This window comes from Protopterus annectens, chromosome 5.part0 (assembly GCF_019279795.1).
Source record: "Protopterus annectens isolate FY-2018-M chromosome 5.part0, PAN1.0, whole genome shotgun sequence".
In the NCBI taxonomy this organism is placed as follows: Eukaryota; Metazoa; Chordata; order Ceratodontiformes; family Protopteridae; genus Protopterus; species Protopterus annectens.
In genome coordinates, this window is record NC_056735.1 from 1,111,883,475 (window position 1) to 1,111,904,308 (window position 20,834).

Here is a 20,834-nt window from a genome sequence, read left to right on the forward strand (position 1 = left end):
CTCCTAAACACCACCTCTTGTAATAGTCTCCTTATCACCATCAGTGCATTTGAATTGATTGTGCCCACCTACAATACCAGCCCTTATTACAGTCTCATTATCACCGTTAAGTGTGTTTAAACTGACTATGTGCCCTCCACATATTCAACATCCTCCCCAATGAACAAGTAAGCTGGTGTTGCAAAATGAAGCAATGAAATGCTTGTCATCTCAGTTGCACTTAGGGTTTTAGCTCTATATGACAATGAAGTTGGAACTTTTCTCTCCATATGTCAACTAGATATTCTCTGCTCATTCCCTGCTTTCAACTTTTTGTGGTTTGTCATCCCCCATATTTCTGATCTTTCCAATCATCAAATACTACATTACAGTCTCTCCTGAAGACGACCATGTGACCTACCTTTCTCATTCCCAATAGTGTGTTAAATGTACTTTTCACTATTCTACCATAATCACTATGTGGGCCACAGAAACTAACTATAAAGAGCACTCTTCTATTGTGTCCTGCACCACAAATGGCACACCCAGCCCTACCCATTCCTTTGCTCCACTACAACTGCATTCCATTTTTTTTTTAAGAGTATGGACACCCACTTCCGAACTCCCTTCATTGCACAGTTTTACTTGACAACACTATTAGCCTCACCTCTAGCTTTCAGTTCTTGTCATAAGGTTTCTAGTAAACATATCACATGTACCTTATCTCTGCACCCTAATAAGTACTTCCCTACCTTCACTGAGCTATTTATCCATTCTATAATTCATGCAGCTATATTCAAAACAACTCTTCCCTTCCATCTCCTATAACCACCCCCCCCCAACTATCAGGTCAGGAAGTTCCCTTGTGGGGCAAAGCCTAGGCAGCTGTTAAGCAGTCTATTCCTGAATTTCAATACTCTCCTTCTGCCAGCATCCCAGATGATGTGATGTTACAGGTCTTTATATTAATTGCAGTTTTTTTTGGAAGCAGACAACTGTAGCCCCTTCCTCAAGTCTTTATGTCCATTATTGTAACCTAGCCCTCCCATACTGCCTCCTACTCATTATAATCAAGGGTACTCTCTTCTCTTGTTTCTGCTCTGATAGACTGTGGTTCCCAAATTCTTTATTTACTCAAAATTCCCCTATTGGCATCACCCTAACTTAAAAAATATGTTTGTGTGTGTAAGTGTACATATATACACACATATATACAAATACATATATGTGATTTACATAATTTATTTATTAGTTTTATTAACTGTCCAGCTAGGAAATATGTCCATTGGAATACTAGGGAGAATTATTAACATACAAAACATAATCCAGTTTAAAAAAAAAAAGAATGTACAAAAAATCAGTAGGTCATAAAATACTTAAGACACATGGTGATATGAACGGATACAAAATCAACTTCTATTAAATACTACAGTGGAAAGGAATAGACAGATGAAGATAAAGTATGAAATAATTTACAGCCTTCATAATTACAAGTTCTACAGTGACAGCGAGATGACAGCCATTCGAGGTGTGTTATAAGTCAACATACAGATAACACAGAAGACAGTGATTAATAGATTGTGACAAAAAACAGTAAAAGTACAAATAAAACTAAGGATGAAAAACTGAAAAAGAGTTTGGAAGGGAATAGTAATTTTTGGGATTTCACAATTTTACAGGATTGTACCATGTAGTTCCACAGCTTCCTTGCATCTGTACCATCCCTTATGCTTTCCTCTTTCCCTGGCCATTATCCTGGTCTCATTTGCCAATATAATAAACTCCATTACCACCATGGCAATTCTTGACTTTAACTATCTATTGCTATCCTGTGAATCAACACGTCAACATACGACATCATTCTCTTCTATGACAGGTAATTATCCAAAGCAGAATATGCAAATAAGTGTCATTTTGTTGTATACAATCTAGGGCACAAAGGAATTTCTTCTACTTTTTTTGGATAAGTATCACAGGATCTTTTGCATCCATCTAAGATATTATTAAAACAGTAGGGAGCATGGCTCAAAATCTCATTGCATCCGAAGGAAGGCACACTCAGAAATGCAGCACACTCCTTAGGCTGTGAGATCTTTATTGCCTGTTTTCTAGAAATTTGTTTTGCAATTCAAAAGATTGTCAAGTATAATGGGTGGAAATGTATCAAATGATGCAGTGTGTTCAGAAAAATATGTACTGCTCTCACTACAGTACAACAGGGCATCAGTTACTGATGACAGGGAATTCAAGGCAACTGAGCTTTGCTAGTTTTTATGCCTTGCCAGTACCAGCTCTTTAGACTGCATCCTCCTATCACATGGAGGGCAAGGCTACTCAAACTTGTACAGGATTTGTGTACACCTATGCGATCTTCCAGGACCCCTATGAAGGAAGCTAGTGTATTGCAGTACTTAATTTGCTGGGGGGAAGTCTATTCCAGAGGAAGGGGTGACGATAAGTAATGAACTTGCTCTGTACCATGATTGATAATCTATAAAACATACCCTAAACAGAATATGTTCTTAGTCTGACTTTATTTCACTAACTGGCTTTATTTTTGTTCTTCAGAAGAGAAGTGATGAGCACAAAAGGTGTTTCCAAAATACGAGTGTAACAGTATTACTTTGCAACACTATTTATGAACATATAAATCTTTCCTACCTGGCCAGTCTGATAATGTCTTGCAAACTGACTGACAACACGATAATCATTTGCAAAGTACTCCATCAAAATAGAAGGAACCTCAGCAAAGTCAGTTGGGCATCTTGTACCTGTGAAATGGAGCAGTTCAAGAAATCATTCAAACTGCTTTAGAAAACTGGACTTTAAGCATATTAGTAATCTAAAAATTAAGTTATGATACTTCTGGCAGTGTACGTACGCATCCTTCCAACTTGGTGTTTCCAGTCACTAACATGAATTATCAATGAAGTTCTTGCCTCAGGTTTAGTCATATGATCATGTATTTCCACTGCAGTGTTTAAACACCATTGAAATCAGCAATCATGCAAGCAATAATGTTTTCCAAGGTGTGTGTTATTGGGAAAATAACACCCAACAGGGGATGCATGAGCACCTCTACACCTTGAAAGGGCATTATGTCTCCAGTAACACGTACCAAGGAGGGCACTCTTACACTTACAAAACAATTTAACAAACGTACAGTATCTGTTTGCTTTTTATTACTATATACTTTTTTTTATATTTTTAATGTAAAACAGTTCCTTCTCCTAATGGTTCAAACTTGCAATAGCATATATAATTGATAATGGAAGAAGTATTTTACATCCAATGTATAAATTATGTAAGTATTTAGTGCCTAAACACACAGACAGAAGCAGAGACAAATTCAAAGATAGATTCACGCACACATACAGAGAAACACATGCAATCATGCCTAGCAGTTACAGCCATTTTTGGTTGAATGAATATAAGGCATTGCAATCTTCCTCCCATGTATCTGACCTGTCCTTTGTTTTTGCCACACAGTTCTGCTCTATCCCAAGGATTAGAGTCAGTCAATAATGCCAGATGTTTGAGTTTCGCACTTCTTACTATTTAGGGAATGCATGCTGATGGATTCTCCGCTGCAGTCAAGACAGTGGAATGTGCTGTCTCTTTCTCTCTCTCTACTGCTTACACACTTTTTCTCTCTCTCTCTCTTGCAGACACAAGCAAGCAGGCGTGCATGCACACCCACTAGCTTTCTTTTTTTATTTATTAACAAAGAACTTAAGTTCAACTATATTAACATTGTAAAAAATGAACAAAAACACACTTTCCCATTCCTGAAGCCACAGTGCACCATGTCCAACCAATGAAAATGACTGCAAATGCTGCTGTTTCCGATCCTACTGAACCTGTTTTGTCTAGTTTGGCAATGTTTAAATAACTAGGAGTGGTTGAGAGATCCAAACACTGAATTGCTTCAAAACTCGTTATAAAGTCAAGGAGACAGTTAAGTAATTCTAAAAGTTCTACCTAGTAAAGCATTTTCAAATGTTTTATAAGTAATCAGACTGTTTATATATTAACTTGCTGAATCATAATAATGTACTACTACCTTGCTTTTCCTAGCCAGCACTGGAAAAAGTGGTGACTTTTTACCTCCCCAATAGATACCAGTAAAAGCTCACAATGGCATCTGCAGACATAAACAAACATGTGGCTTAATCTTTTCAGATGAACTGATACATTCCATAACCCATTATCTGAGCCCAAATTATGAACCTGGAAAGGATGGATATGCTAGACAAAGGAATAAAACACATTTTTTTAAGTCACATAGCCATAATGTGTCAGAATGAAAGCATATATCTCTGTCCTGGATGTAAATATGCAATAGGAAACTAGAAACAGAATAAATCATTAGAATTATAGGAACTGAAGGTAATTAAGTGGCAAGACCATTTATACGTCACTAACATCCACCCTTACAGTGTACCTCCTGCTGCTTCCAATAGGACAAAGCAGGCCAAACATGGAATAAACTTACCTTTCAATCTCTGTGCACAAAAAAATCATGGACCAAAGCCAAAAATAATGGAGGGAAAAAGCACCAAAAATAGGGACAAATTGTAAACATTGCACTCATAAACTCTGAAAGTTGTTAGAATAAAAGGTATTGTGTCATCATGCATTTTTCTGAAGGATATGAAGTCTGAAACTCAAATGCCTGTCACTATTTAGTAAATTCAGTCATCACTGAATTACCTCAAAAATCCAGAAAACCACAAATTTTATGAGGAGCAGACCAAAAATAAGAGGCAAAAATATGGACATTCGGGGAAAATCTGGACAGTTGAGAAGTATGCCTGAAGGTGCCCATGCAATCATCAAGGCTGTTTTTGAAAGATGCAAGTCTACCACTCTGTTCAACATACAACAGAGTTCATTCCAGAAAAGAGGTAAAAACTGGGTAAAGGATGCATTCCCCTCATCCTGTTTTATTTAAATGCTTGAAGTATAAGTCTTTAGAGCTAGTATTTGCAGAACCCCTTGTCTTGCAGAGATACAACAGTTCAAGGCGGCTTGGGTCCTAAGACAGCAGAACACAAGGCACACATCACCTCTTAATAGCCTTTAGGAGGCAAAGTACAGATATATAGGACTTTAAATATGTATTGGTATCTCAGGGTTTTTAGGTCAATAAGTTTTTCAGCTATGTGACTGGACAGTCAGGAGGGGGTGCATCTACTAATGGGATGAATGTCAAGCAAAAATAACCCCAAAGACAGTAGGAGGCAGGACAGACAAAAGAAAAGGGTCAGTATGCTGGTACTAAAGAAGTCCCAAATGATGGAATAGTGGTCCAAACAATATTGTTTGGGGAAGGTGTGAATTGATAACCAAGTATTTGTGGCACAAACGTCTCCAAAGGAGACAACTTCTGAAGCATGCAATACAAATAGCCATTCCACTGGTGTGTGACTTTTTAACATCAGCATTTTACAACAGGCAGTTTACTATCTAATGGAAAATAATAGTGAAGTTTGCAATCCACTTAAGGGTCTGCAGAGCAAATGTTAAGTCATTCCTCCTCAGAACAAATGAGAGATCTAGGTCTCCCTAAATGTATTTCAGCTGAAGTCTAATTGGTGCTACATGTCCAACATATGAAGGGTTCTCTCTCTAAAGTGTTTTCCCCACATAAAAACAAGGCATGGCTAACACAATTTAAGGACAAAACTGTCATAACTAGAAGAAAATGAGTTAGTAGTATGGGCCACCTAATCATTGTGTAAGACTAGATATGCTTCTTTTCAGGTAATGGTTTGAAGCTCAGAGATCCTGTGAAAAGAGGTGAAGACAACAGGAAAATAGAAGCTCCAATGAATATGTATGCATGTATAAATTTGTTTACATATCTGAATGTTTTTATTGAGGTAGGGTACTAATTTTCAAAACTAGAAGGTTTAAATATGGGATGGGAAATTAAGATAGGCACAAATAAAGTCTGAAGGAGCAGTGAGATTAGACAAATGACAGAAAATATGGAGAACCCCTTTAAGAAACTGCCATGTCCAATCAGAACTGAGCCACAGTCTTGCCCTCCACAATGTTGTGATGAGAAGTAGTAAAAACAAAAACACATGCACACTGCCCACGGAATACAGAATTATGCAGGTGTCTCAACAGTGATGTACATAGGAAGTACACAATACATTACATTTCAGGCCATACAGAATTTTGTTTTGTTTTTTGTACTTGGCAGTTTTCTCTGACAGATGGAAGTGTTCCTTGAAACTTCAAACACTGGTGAACTCCCCCAAGCATGAAGGCCTGGTTGGATAAATAAATTTACAGAAAGAACTGGGGTCTGAGGTGCTGTAGGCTGTCATCTTCAAGGAAGAGGCTACCTTAGCTTATATCAGGATATTTTCCTACACTAGAAGTGATATATGAGTCAAATCCTGCTAGGCCTCCCAGAGATAAAGAGAATATTTTTTTGTTTCATTTTCTCATTTTTGTGAACATGGAGAAATGGTGAAAAGGTATTTGGGAATGACCTATGCTGTGGATCTGAGGACACTTCTACCTCTTGTCTCCTCTTACCATGCCCTACTGAGGAAAAGAGGGAAGAAATGCATTTGCCTGAGAAGTAAATTAGTTCATAGGTTCATACTAGGCTATCTGCCCTAGGGTATTTATAAGCCTAGCCAGAGTGTGTTTGGCTTTCGCCACCCATTTTAAATTAATTTTGCTATGCCCTTTTTCGAGGTTAGTATACTGTGCCTCTGTCTAACAGTGACACAGAAGTGATACCCGGGGTAAACCTACGATCTCCCATCCACTCATCAAGATTCCTCTTGAAAAGAGTCAAAGGGGGACTCTGCCTAACCTGGACTGGGATTTTATTCCAGGGTGAAGGGAGCCTCTGGGTCATGAATCTGTCCCTCCAGCATGTCCTATTTATTTCAGTGCTGAGGTTCAAGTCTCTCAAGTGTGTAGTTCGATGGGATTTGGATTTTCTGAGGTGTAGCATGTCCATTAATTCCGGGTTGGACATGGCTTTATACGTCAGGCACAGATCGCCTCTGAGCAGGCGGTATGCCACTGAGTAGAGCTGGAGTTTCTTTAACCGGGCAGCATATGGCATCTGTTTGAGCCCTTTGATCCTCTTGGTGAGGTACATTTGGGGTCTTTCCAGTTGCTGCAGGTGTCTAGTAAGGTACATCCCAAAAGGGGCATTGTACTCAATTATGGGCCTGATGAGGGATGAGTAAAGAGGCACGATGACCTCCCCTGATCTAGATGTGAATCCCTTCATGATTAGGTGGCCTATATAAAATGTTTTTCTAACCACTTTGGCCACGTGGTTGTCAAATGAGAGATTGCTACCAACTTGGGTCCCCAGGTCCCTAATTACTTCTTCTGTACTTAATGGATTACCACCTATGTGGTAATTTGTGGGCACTTTGTTTTTGCCAAAGGGGATGACTATACACTTTTTGGTGTTTAGCTTGAGGCCATGGCTCTGGCACCAGTTTGTTTCTATGAGGCCCTTTTGGAGGATGCTTGTGTCGGCTGGAGAGTCGATTATGGCGCCCAGTTTGCAGTCATCTGCGAACTTGGTCAGCCACAGTCCTTCTGTGTTGGCCTGTACCTCCAAGAAATATATACCAAACAAGAGAGGTCCCAGGACTGAGCCTTGTGGGACGCCACTTGTAACTGGTTTGGAGTCTGACATGGCTCCAGCAATTCTAACCATGTGGGTTCTGTCCTTGAGCCAGGTTGCAACCCATCTAGTGACACAGGGGTTTATAATTAAGCTGGTGAGCTTATCTATAATGCCCGAGTGGGGTATTGTATCAAAGGCTTTTGCGAGGTGAGGTAGGCTGTGTGGACCACCTTCCCCTCGTCAATGGCCTTGGTGACTGTTTCAAAGAAATCAACCAGGTTTTAGAGGCAGGATCTGCCCTTAACAAAGCCGAACTGGGTAGGATCCAGTGTCTGTAGGTCCCCAATATCTTTATTTATGAGGTCCATGATGATCCTTTCCATAGCTTTGCAGACCAAGCTAGTCAGGATTATGGGGCGATAGTTTCCAGGATCTGTTGAGGGACCACTGTTGCTGTACGCCACTCTTTGGATACATATCCTGTAGTAAGGCTGAGATTGAACTGTAGTTTTATGTTTGGGTTTAGCTCTTCTTGGAGTTCATGTAGGATGCAGCCCGGGACACTGTCTGGTCCCATTGATGCTGTGTTTTTTGCTTTGGAGAGGGTGGTTCTTACCTGAGCATCTGAGATGTCAGGGGGGCAGCACCCTGCTGGGATAGATATTTGCCCTTTTGGTGGGGGGTTGTTGTGCTGAACCTGTCAGCTAGGATGTTGGCAATGTCTGTGGGTTCGGTGTATTTTTTGTCATTTTGGACTAATTCTGAGCATATCTGAATTCTCCAGGTTCCTAACATAACCAAAGAAAGCCTTGTGATTATCCTTAGTATCCTGTGCAATTTTTCTCTCGAAGCTGGCCTTAGACGATTTTATGAGTGCCCATAGTTTTTTGCTAATACTGATCAGAGATGCCTTCCCTTTTTGGGATTTTGCTCCATCATGTAGTAGCTTCCTCCTTCTATTTCATAGCTTGTTTATGGCTGGGGTCCACCAGACAGGACATCTGCCTTTGGAGGATTGGGTCTTGGTTTTATTTGGGATTGCATGATCCATGCATTCTTGAAGCTGTTCATAGAATGCGTTTATAAATGATTCTGCGGTCTGGGCCGTATTTTCGACAGGCCCGGGTGCTTTGAAGGATTCCACCTCAGTTTTGAGGAGTGTGAAATTTGCTTTAGAGAAGTTTTTCACTGTGGTTTTCTGGGCAGGGGGTGGGGTCGGGATGTGAATATCCAGTGAGATTAGTTTATGGTCTGATCTTACCAGTGAGGGATACACTTCTGGTCTGGAGCATAGAGTCCCCATGTTGGTGATGATCAGGTCCAGTATGTTTTCCCCTCTTGTGGGAGTGGTAACAAGTTGTTCCATAGCATTTGAGTCGATAAATTCTAGGAACCTTTGGGCTAGGGTGTTGGAGCTAGAGTAATGCTCCCAGTCTGTTTGGGTAGTTGAAGTCGCCCAATATAATGGTGTTTGGAGAGACCTTCATATTTTCCAGTGTTCTCAAGAAGGCCGAGTGGGGTTTCTGGGTTTGGGAGGGTGGTCTGTATCAGGCTATAAACTGGAAGGCAGTTTTACCCACTGTTAGTTGCACATGGATAGTCTCTGATGCTTCGTGCTGTGCCACCAACCTGGAGGTGTGGGTATCTTTGACGGATATTGATACTCCCCCTCCTTTTGTGGTTCGGTCAAAGTTTTGGGACCGAAAAGCATGGTATGAGGTATAACCTGGTAGTGCTGGGGTGCTCTCGGGAGCCTTGAACCAGGTTTCTGTTACTGCACAGATATCGATGTTCTCCATGCTAAGGAGAGTTTTGAGTGCGTGCATCTTGAGGTTTAGACTTCTGGCGTTGAGTAGCATTACTCTTAGTTTCTTATCCCTTGTGATACCTATGGAGGTGGGTTTGTCTTTTGAGCCTTGCCTAAAAAAAGCACTATGGGGGTAGCAAGAGCCTTTGCCAATATCCGAAAGCCCAGGGGTGACAGGTGCAAGCCGTCCCTAGCGAAGCATTGTGGCTTGTCGAGCATGTCATCCCAAGCTGACAGGCATTGACTGTTGTAAGTCCTGAACATCTACAGTTATAAGTAAACAATTTCTATTGAATTCAAGATGATTTATTTTCCCCCAAAAGTTCCAAGAATCTTTACAAATGTGTTTTTCCTGGTTTGTTAATTTGTCACCAGAAGAGTGGCATGTTTTACGCTCCCTTATGAATGAACAAAGTATTGTGATAAAATCTGCTGACAAGGGGTCATGGTGGTTGTTATGAACCATGAATTTTAATATAATAGCTTGAATGCTATGTTATCCGATAGTGAAACTTATAAATGTATTTCTAAGGTTGAATTATATGGTTTTATTAGCAGTGTTCATGGTTTGCTCCATAATGCAAAGTTAGAAGGGGTTATTCCTGATTCCTGACATACAGGTACCTAAAAGTCAACTTACCTCTTGTTCCATTATTTCAGGGTTTACCCAAGATTCCTAAGAACATGAGTCATCCTCCATTTAGACCTGTACTTGCTGGGGGGATAGCTCACTGAACCTATGTCCATTTATCCAGAGAAAATTTGAGACCAGTGTTGAACACTTTTTGTCTTTGTGTTAAAAGATACAGAACAATTTCTGTTTGATTTGTACGAGTTTCCCCAAGGATGATGCGTTTCCATCTAGTACCCTTTTGGTAACACTTGAAGTTGGATCACTTTTCACAGTGATACCTAACCAGCAGGGTATTGTAATGGTTAAGGATTTTATTGAAATGAGAAGTGATTTGGATGCTAGGCAGACTGATTTAATTGTATTTCTCCTTGAGATGGTTTTAGAGGACAACATTTTCACATTTGACAATAGATATTACCATAGCTATGCCAATGCTGTTATGGCCATATGGGAATGCAAGTTTCTAGTGAGTTCGAGATGGTGGGGTCATCAAATAAAATGTTACCGATGGTTTGTGGATGACCATTTTATGGTTTGGACTGGCACCATAGTAGAATTAGTTGAATTTATTTGTTATCTTCATTCCTCTACAGACTTTTTGCGGTTCACTGCCACCAAGTCCCATACTGAAATATCTTATTTGGATGTTATGATGAAGAGGGAGCCTGGTAGTAACAGACCTATTACAAGCCTTTATAGAAAGGATTGTTACAAACAGAGTTTTTTCCATCATAGCAGTATGCATCCTAACCATGTGTTTGAGAATGTGGTGACGGGACAAATGTTAAGAGCCTCTAGGCTACATGTTAAAGACCAGGATTTTTGAGGAATTTATGGTGACCCTGAAGGATGATTTTGAAGCTACGGAGTATAAAGGGACTGAGATAGCTAAGGGTATGTGTGGTGCCTGCCAGCTTAGGAAAGGTGTCAGGAGACCCTATTTTACGACTCCCACCCAGGGCCCACATTGACAAGTTAGAAGAGAGAATATTTTAAGAGTCTCTATGACTTTTTCCAGCAACATAAATAAGGTCACTGATGTAACTAATTGGCACATCTCCTAAATTTTACTACAGGAATATGGCAAATTTAAAGAGGTTATGTTACCCAGATAAGTTGGGTTATGGACAAAGGGGAGAGAGTACCAAAAAGTGTGGCACTTGTAATTTTTATCAGTATGTTAGGGTAATGAGTTTGTTCATTCACAGACAGGGAAGAAATATTTTTAAATGTTATGGCTAACTGTGACACCATGAATGTTGTTTATTTAGCCAACTGTGAGCAATGCTACTCACTTTATGTTGGCAAAACCAACAGTCAGCTTCATGAATGTATTAGTGACCATATATATTGTATAAATAAAGGTAACACTGTCAGTGCTTTAGCTAAACATGTTCAGATGCAAGGCAATGCACACAGGTTTTCTTTTAATTTGTTAGATATTATATATGAGAATGCTAGGTTGGGTAACATTGAAAATGAAACAAAGATGTGAAGCAAGATGGATAGCCAAACTAAATTCTTATATGGGGTTAGGTTTAAATTAATTTGTATCTTTGAAACCTGTTTTAAAAGACAGAAGGAAAAGGAAAATTAACGTCTATTTCCTTTTGCTGGGTTCACTTTTTTAGTGAGTTCAGCTTTAACTATTTAATTGTTTTATTAGTTTTAGCTTTTGATTGGTCTGAGTATTATGACAGTGTTATATAAATGTTTAGTAAAGATGTTGTTTCATTAGGGTCTGAAGAAGCTATGATTACTAGGCTATCTGCCCTAGGGCATTTATAAGCCTAGCCAGAGTGTGTTTGGCTTTCGCCACCCATTTTAAATTAATTTTGCTATGCCCTTTTTCGAGAGTTAGTATACTGTGCCTCTGTCTAACAGTGACACAGAAGTGATACCCGTAAACCTACGATCTCCCATCCACTCATCAAGATTCCTCTTGAAAAGAGTCAAAGGGGACTCTGCCTAACCTGGACTGGGATTTTATTCCAGGGTGAAGGGAGCCTCTGGTCATGAATCTGTCCCTCCAGCATGTCCTATTTATTTCAGTGCTGAGGTTCAAGTCTCTCAAGTGTGTAGTTCATGGGATTTGGATTTTCTGAGGTGTAGCATGTCCATTAATTCCGGGTTGGACATGGCTTTATACGTCAGGCACAGATCGCCTCTGAGCAGGCGGTATGCCACTGAGTAGAGCTGGAGTTTCTTTAACCGGCAGCATATGGCATCTGTTTGAGCCCTTTGATCCTCTTGGTGAGGTACATTTGGGGTCTTTCCAGTTGCTGCAGGTGTCTAGTAAGGTACATCCCAAAAGGGGCATTGTACTCAATTATGGGCCTGATGAGGGATGAGTAAAGAGGCACGATGACCTCCCCTGATCTAGATGTGAATCCCTTCATGATTAGGTGGCCTATATAAAATGTTTTTCTAACCACTTTGGCCACGTGGTTGTCAAATGAGAGATTGCTACCAACTTGGGTCCCCAGGTCCCTAATTACTTCTTCTGTACTTAATGGATTACCACCTATGTGGTAATTTGTGGGCACTTTGTTTTTGCCAAAGGGGATGACTATACACTTTTTGGTGTTTAGCTTGAGGCCATGGCTCTGGCACCAGTTGTCTGTTTCTATGAGGCCCTTTTGGAGGATGCTTGTGTCGGCTGGAGAGTCGATTATGGCGCCCAGTTTGCAGTCATCTGCGAACTTGGTCAGCCACAGTCCTTCTGTGTTGGCCTGTACCTCCAAGAAATATATACCGAACAAGAGAGGTCCCAGGACTGAGCCTTGTGGGATGCCACTTGTAACTGGTTTGGAGTCTGACATGGCTCCAGCAATTCTAACCATGTGGGTTCTGTCCTTGAGCCAGGTTGCAACCCATCTAGTGACACAGGGGTTTATAATTAAGCTGGTGAGCTTATCTATAATGCCCGAGTGGGGTATTGTATCAAAGGCTTTTGCGAGGTGAGGTAGGCTGTGTGGACCACCTTCCCCTCGTCAATGGCCTTGGTGACTGTTTCAAAGAAATCAACCAGGTTTTAGAGGCAGGATCTGCCCTTAACAAAGCCGAACTGGGTAGGATCCAGTGTCTGTAGGTCCCCAATATCTTTATTTATGAGGTCCATGATGATCCTTTCCATAGCTTTGCAGACCAAGCTAGTCAGGATTATGGGGCGATAGTTTCCAGGATCTGTTGAGGGACCACTGTTGCTGTACGCCACTCTTTGGATACATATCCTGTAGTAAGGCTGAGATTGAACAGTAGTTTTATGTTTGGGTTTAGCTCTTCTTGGAGTTCATGTAGGATGCAGCCCGGGACACTGTCTGGTCCCATTGATGCTGTGTTTTTTGCTTTGTAGAGGGTGGCTCTTACCTGAGCATCTGAGATGTCAGGGGGGCAGCACTCTGCTGGGATAGATATTTGCCCTTTTGGTGGGGGGGAGGGTTTGTGCTGAACCTGTCAGCTAGGATGTTGGCAATGTCTGTGGGTTCGGTGTATTTTTTGTCATTTTGGACTAATTCTGAGCATATCTGGGAATTCCCGCCCAGGTTCCTAACATAACCAAAGAAAGCCTTGTGATTATCCTTAGTATCCTGTGCAATTTTTCTCTCGAAGTTGGCCTTAGACGATTTTATGAGTGCCCATAGTTTTTTGCTAATACTGATCAGAGATGCCTTCCCTTTTTGGGATTTTGCTCCATCATGTAGTAGCTTCCTCCTTCTATTTCATAGCTTGTTTATGGCTGGGGTCCACCAGACAGGACATCTGCCTTTGGAGGATTGGGTCTTGGTTTTATTTGGGATTGCATGATCCATGCATTCTTGAAGCTGTTCATAGAATGCGCTTATAAATGATTCTGCGGTCTGGGCCAGATTTTCGACAGGCCCGGTGCTTTGAAGGATTCCACCTCAGTTTTGAGGAGTGTGAAATTTGCTTTAGAGAAGTTTTTCACTGTGGTTTTCTGGGCAGGGGGTGGGGTCGGGATGTGAATATCCAGTGAGATTAGTTTATGGTCTGATCTTACCAGTGAGGGATACACTTCTGGTCTGGAGCATAGAGTCCCCATGTTGGTGATGATCAGGTCCAGTACGCTTTCCCTCTTGTGGGAGTGGTAACATGTTGTTCCATAGCATTTGAGTCGATAAATTCTAGGAACCTTTGGGCTAGGGTGTTGGAGCTAGAGTAATGCTCCCAGTCTGTTTGGGTAGTTGAAGTCCCAATATAATGGTGTTTGGAGAGACCTTCATATTTTCCAGTGTTCTCAAGAAGGCCGAGTGGGGTTTCTGGGTTTGGGAGGGTGGTCTGTATCAGGCTATAAACTGGAAGGCAGTTTTACCCACTGTTAGTTGCACATGGATAGTCTCTGATGCTTCGTGCTGTGCCACCAACCTGGAGGTGTGGGTATCTTTGACGGATATTGATACTCCCCCTCCTTTTGTGGTTCGGTCAAAGTTTTGGGACCGAAAAGCATGGTATGAGGTATAACCTGGTAGTGCTGGGGTGCTCTCGGGAGCCTTGAACCAGGTTTCTGTTACTGCACAGATATCGATGTTCTCCATGCTAAGGAGAGTTTTGAGTGCGTGCATCTTGAGGTTTAGACTTCTGACGTTGAGTAGCATTACTCTTAGTTTCTTATCCCTCGTGATACCTATGGAGGTGGGTTTGTCTTTTGAGCCTTGCCTAAAAAAAGCACTATGGGGGTAGCAAGAGCCTTTGCCAATATCCGAAGCCCAGGGGTGACAGGTGCAAGCCGCCCTAGCGGCATTGTGGCTTGTCGAGCATGTCATCCCAAGCTGACAGGCATTGACTGTTGTAAGTCCTGAACATCTACAGTTATAAGTAAACAATTTCTATTGAATTCAAGATGATTTATTTTCCCCCAAAAGTTCCAAGAATCTTTACAAATGTGTTTTTCCTGGTTTGTTAATTTGTCACCAGAAGAGTGGCATGTTTTACGCTCCCTTATGAATGAACAAAGTATTGTGATAAAATCTGCTGACAAGGGGGACATGGTGGTTGTTATGAACCATGAATTTTAATATAATAGCTTGAATGCTATGTTATCCGATAGTGAAACTTATAAATGTATTTCTAAGGTTGAATTATATGGTTTTATTAGCAGTGTTCATGGTTTGCTCCATAATGCAAAGTTAGAAGGGGTTATTCCTGATTCCTGACATACAGGTACCTAAAAGTCAACTTACCTCTTGTTCCATTATTTCAGGGTTTACCCAAGATTCCTAAGAACATGAGTCATCCTCCATTTAGACCTGTACTTGCTGGGGGGATAGCTCACTGAACCTATGTCCATTTATCCAGAGAAAATTTGAGACCAGTGTTGAACACTTTTTGTCTTTGTGTTAAAAGATACAGAACAATTTCTGTTTGATTTGTACGAGTTTCCCCAAGGATGATGCGTTTCCATCTAGTACCCTTTTGGTAACACTTGAAGTTGGATCACTTTTCACAGTGATACCTAACCAGCAGGGTATTGTAATGGTTAAGGATTTTATTGAAATGAGAAGTGATTTGGATGCTAGGCAGACTGATTTAATTGTATTTCTCCTTGAGATGGTTTTAGAGGACAACATTTTCACATTTGACAATAGATATTACCATAGCTATGCCAATGCTGTTATGGCCATATGGGAATGCAAGTTTCTAGTGAGTTCGAGATGGTGGGGTCATCAAATAAAATGTTACCGATGGTTTGTGGATGACCATTTTATGGTTTGGACTGGCACCATAGTAGAATTAGTTGAATTTATTTGTTATCTTCATTCCTCTACAGACTTTTTGCGGTTCACTGCCACCAAGTCCCATACTGAAATATCTTATTTGGATGTTATGATGAAGAGGGAGCCTGGTAGTAACAGACCTATTACAAGCCTTTATAGAAAGGATTGTTACAAACAGAGTTTTTTCCATCATAGCAGTATGCATCCTAACCATGTGTTTGAGAATGTGGTGACGGGACAAATGTTAAGAGCCTCTAGGCTACATGTTAAAGACCAGGATTTTTGAGGAATTTATGGTGACCCTGAAGGATGATTTTGAAGCTACGGAGTATAAAGGGACTGAGATAGCTAAGGGTATGTGTGGTGCCTGCCAGCTTAGGAAAGGTGTCAGGAGACCCTATTTTACGACTCCCACCCAGGGCCCACATTGACAAGTTAGAAAGAATATTTTAAGAGTCTCTATGACTTTTTCCAGCAACATAAATAAGGTCACTGATGTAACTAATTGGCACATCTCCTAAATTTTACTACAGGAATATGGCAAATTTAAAGAGGTTATGTTACCCAGATAAGTTGGGTTATGGACAAAGGGGAGAGAGTACCAAAAAGTGTGGCACTTGTAATTTTTATCAGTATGTTAGGGTAATGAGTTTGTTCATTCACAGACAGGGAAGAAATATTTTTAAATGTTATGGCTAACTGTGACACCATGAATGTTGTTTATTTAGCCAACTGTGAGCAATGCTACTCACTTTATGTTGGCAAAACCAACAGTCAGCTTCATGAATGTATTAGTGACCATATATATTGTATAAATAAAGGTAACACTGTCAGTGCTTTAGCTAAACATGTTCAGATGCAAGGCAATGCACACAGGTTTTCTTTTAATTTGTTAGATATTATATATGAGAATGCTAGGTTGGGTAACATTGAAAATGAAACAAAGATGTGAAGCAAGATGGATAGCCAAACTAAATTCTTATATGGGGTTAGGTTTAAATTAATTTGTATCTTTGAAACCTGTTTTAAAAGACAGAAGGAAAAGGAAAAATTAATGTCTATTTCCTTTTGCTGGGTTCACTTTTTTTAGCGAGTTCAGCTTTAACTATTTAATTGTTTTATTAGTTTTAGCTTTTGATTGGTCTGAGTATTATGACAGTGTTATATAAATGTTTAGTAAAGATGTTGTTTCATTAGGGTCTGAAGAAGCTATGATTCCACAGTGAAAGCGCTTGCCAGTTTATATACGCATTAAACTTGTATTTATTTTACCTGCTGTCTGTTGTTTGCTGCCTACTTTACTTTTGGATATTTTAAACTGAGACTGCTGTGTTTCCATACTTGGATTTATTTTACCGGGGGGGGGGGGGTCAGGGTATTCTGTGTGATTAAGAGAGGCTACTCTATCTCTTTCAAGTTTTTTTTCTTCAGTTTTTTATTTTAAATATTTAATCATCAATACTCAAAGATTCTGTCGTAATCAAATTTATACTGTTCAAAGCTCAGGTGACGGGTAATCAAGTCATTAAGTATATTCATGTCAGCTGTTAATTCCTCTGTTAGTTTGTTAGCAAAATTAATAAGTACCTGCATATATTCACATCCTTGTTGATCAAATAACTGTAGTAATTACAGATGAAGCAGCGAATCTTTAATACATCCAGCCTGTTAGCGTCAGGTGCATAAACATTTCGGAACTCAATGTCTGATACATTCGGCCAAGAATTAATTTTGCAATTGCAGTTTCTTATATTTCCTGAGTTTATAATCAAATTGTTCCAGATATTCTGTAATACTTGAAGTAGAAAGAGAGGAAACAGGGTGCTCTTGATTAAACTTAAAAGTTACCACAAAGCCATTTGTTTAAAACTGGAACCTGAATGGTAGTGTTGGCCCTCATAGTATTATTACCAACAAAATCTCTTCCTGATGCAATATCCGCTGGTTGCAACAGCTGTGGAGTCAGTAAAAAGCTTCAATAAGAATCATTGGCTCTGTCACACCCCCCTCCCTGCCTGAAAGGGCAATGAAGATGAAATACTGTCAACATGCTCAGTTAACTGTTGAATTAGTAGGGTCATCCCCTACAGAGCATTGTAATGAAGAAATATCTGTTTCAGAAGATAGTAGCTGGGAATTTGTCAACCCTCCTCTGCAGCCATAATGAAGTAAAACCCAACAAACCAAATACAAAAACAAAATCTGATAAAATCATGCACGCAAGGCTGCAGAGATTCTGACAAACCAGCTACAGCAATCAAAACTTGATGCGGGCTTTCTTTTTATTCAATAATAAAACTTCATCAGATAAACATAAAATGGCCTGACAACATTTAAATACACTTTTAAAATATCATATGACCAACATTTCTCTGATCTTCAGGAGTACCATGTGAAACAATGGAAGTGGTGGAAATGCATACAATAGTCAAGCACACCCTGAATTTCTTAAACACTTTTCTAGGCAGAGCTTCAATAAACAGAGGAGAATTACAAGCTTTCTTAAACACGCCCTGCAGTTAGGATAAATACAGGAAAGGTTGTAACGTCCAGGGTGCCATCCTTTTGGTTATAAACCATGCTAATTTTGGGAGCAGTCAATGATTTCTCCCAGTTCAACACATCTTTAAATTTAGCTAACATTTGGGAAAAAGAAAACATCTGCTTGGGCTCCTGCACCTGTATTGTCAGAAGAAATCAAGTGATCCCACCTCAGACAGGACAGAACTCCCAGTCGCTGAATCCCTTTCAAAATCAGGATCCTTAGCAGACAGACTGGTGGTGGAAGAGCTGGCATTACTTTTAACTTAAATATACACCCTGTAATCAACTGCCAGAAAAATGGATCAAGCCACTGCTACCATGTCAGGTGGGAAACCAGTCAGAGACTACTGCCCCACCATGTGGTGGGTGTTCTGTCCCTTCTTAGCATGGGCCACACTAATGGGAAAATCCCTCAGGGGAGAGATGTAGCAACATTGGCAATGGATTCTGCAACCCTGACTATCCCTGTACCTCAAGCTCTTCCATACTTGAAGCGGGCAGTGATACAGCCCCGGAAGATGTGTTTGGCCCTCATATCACACAGTTGTGATTATTATGATCACAACAGGGGGCCTGGATGTAATCGAAGGTGAGTGGCCCAATAGCCTGCCCAATGTGATGGCGACTGCAGAGTCATAAGGAGTAAGCTGACACATTTTTACATTTATTTATTTAGTTGTGTTTTTAGGTGCACACAGGGAATGGGGAGGGTACACTATTGGAATCTATCAAGCCAGGGGGGACAAAAACAAGCCAAATCAATACCAAGAACTGGTTGCACAGACAAACCAGTATAAAATGCATAAATTCCACAATATTCCCTATAACTAGCAAAACTGAAATCTGTTTCTACAGGATACTATACTGAATACTGCAAAGTGGAAAAAATGACAGCAATTTCAGTAACCAAGCACAAAGCATACTTGACATATAACAAAGACCTCCAATTTAAATAAAGGCTACTTTCATCCCACCTGAATAGGAACATCTTAAAATAACCTTAGATAAGGAATAAAGTATAACTTTAATAATTTCTGTAAGAAATGTTTCATATACAAAATGGCACCAAAATTCCAAATTAAACAAAAAATTTTAAATGCTGCAAATCTACTCAATCATATCAAATAATCATAGCTCCACAGATTAAATAAGGGATTACGCATAAACTGAAGAAAAATTCCTGTCAGAAATGTTTTACAAACAAAATGGTGCCCATATTGCAATTTAAAGGAAAAATTGCGTAGAACGTTGTAAATGTACTCAACAACCTCAAGTAAGCATAGTCCAAAATAAAAATAGCAAAAACTGCAAATTTTCCTGTCAAAACTTTCAAAACAAGCTTTTAGTCAATGGAAATAACAGTTGTAATTTACTTGTGGTTTTGGCAGAACAAGGCTATGCGAGGAAATGCTCTAAATTGGCTTTAGTGCAAAAAGCTAGTTAAACACTCAGAAATTGCCATAAACTATTTTAAATTGGTTAAAAACCCACATAAACTGTTAAATACTGAAAATCAACAGTATAACACTTGCACTGCAAGAGATATAACATTCAAAGTATATACCATTTCTCATCAAGGAAAAAAAAAAAGTCCATCAGCAAAAATCAAACACTGATAGAAAAAGGCAAAGGAAGACATAAAAGATAAAAGAGATGCTTATCTGAGCTTTGACTGATATAACAGAGAGAGGAGCAGTCTTTCAAGAGATCCTTCTCTTACTGTGGGACAAGAAGAACTGGATGGGTCCTGTCCGTGGGATTGAAGGGGGGTCCAGTTCCTATCAAGTGACTGGCCCTTCCCCCAGGCAGTGTAAGGGGTTCTGAGCTTTGCAAGACTGCCAAACAGACAGTAGCAGGGCATTTATACCCATATGCCAGTAAGGCAGTGTGTTTGCTGAACAATGTAAAACTAGTAACCCTGAGTGAAGTGCGGGGAAAGCCCCCTACAGCTGCCGTACAGAGGACATATGCTCTACACTACCCTTTATTAACATATAAGCCTCTATGGTCACACCAGTCTTGGAAGAAAAGTTGTGATTTCAGTTAGTCTGCAACTATAAACAGACTCATTCAATCATACAAATCTCAAGTATCCAGTCCGGGAATGCCACTAGGAAGTTCCTTCAAAGTCCATCTTGACTTAGTCAACCATGCACAGGTGCACATGGAGCTCCTTCTGTAAGCATCTTCCATCATTATGGCTAACACCTTAGTGCATATAATGGATGAGAGGAAAGACCATAAGGCAGCAATGACATGAAGAGCTCTGCTAGCCAAGTGAATCAAGATATATTCAATGAGGACACTTGTGGTATGCCTAACCTGTTGCTTTCTTTGTCGCAGAAAATCGACGCGCTCAATGAGCGCTTCACTGCGCTTGAGAGCACTTTACCCTCGATAAATGGTGACTTTCCAAATCGGAGACATTGTATGAATGGGCATGGTAATGACTCTGACTCGCAGGATTTGATACCAGCTGCACAACCTCCCAGGGCAGTTTTACCCGCAGTTCAG

General features: G+C 40.2%; 1 protein-coding gene across 1 annotated transcript in view; it reads right to left on the reverse strand.

Moving 5' to 3' along the window:
* Positions 1-20,834, reverse strand: part of LOC122802327 (mitochondrial intermediate peptidase) — a 2,150,265-nt gene that overhangs the window by 296,457 nt on the left and 1,832,974 nt on the right. Inside the window, exon 15 of the mRNA XM_044071968.1 lies at positions 2,641-2,750. Within this exon, the coding sequence (XP_043927903.1) occupies positions 2,641-2,750 (110 nt within the window). The remainder of the gene's footprint in view (positions 1-2,640; positions 2,751-20,834) is intronic.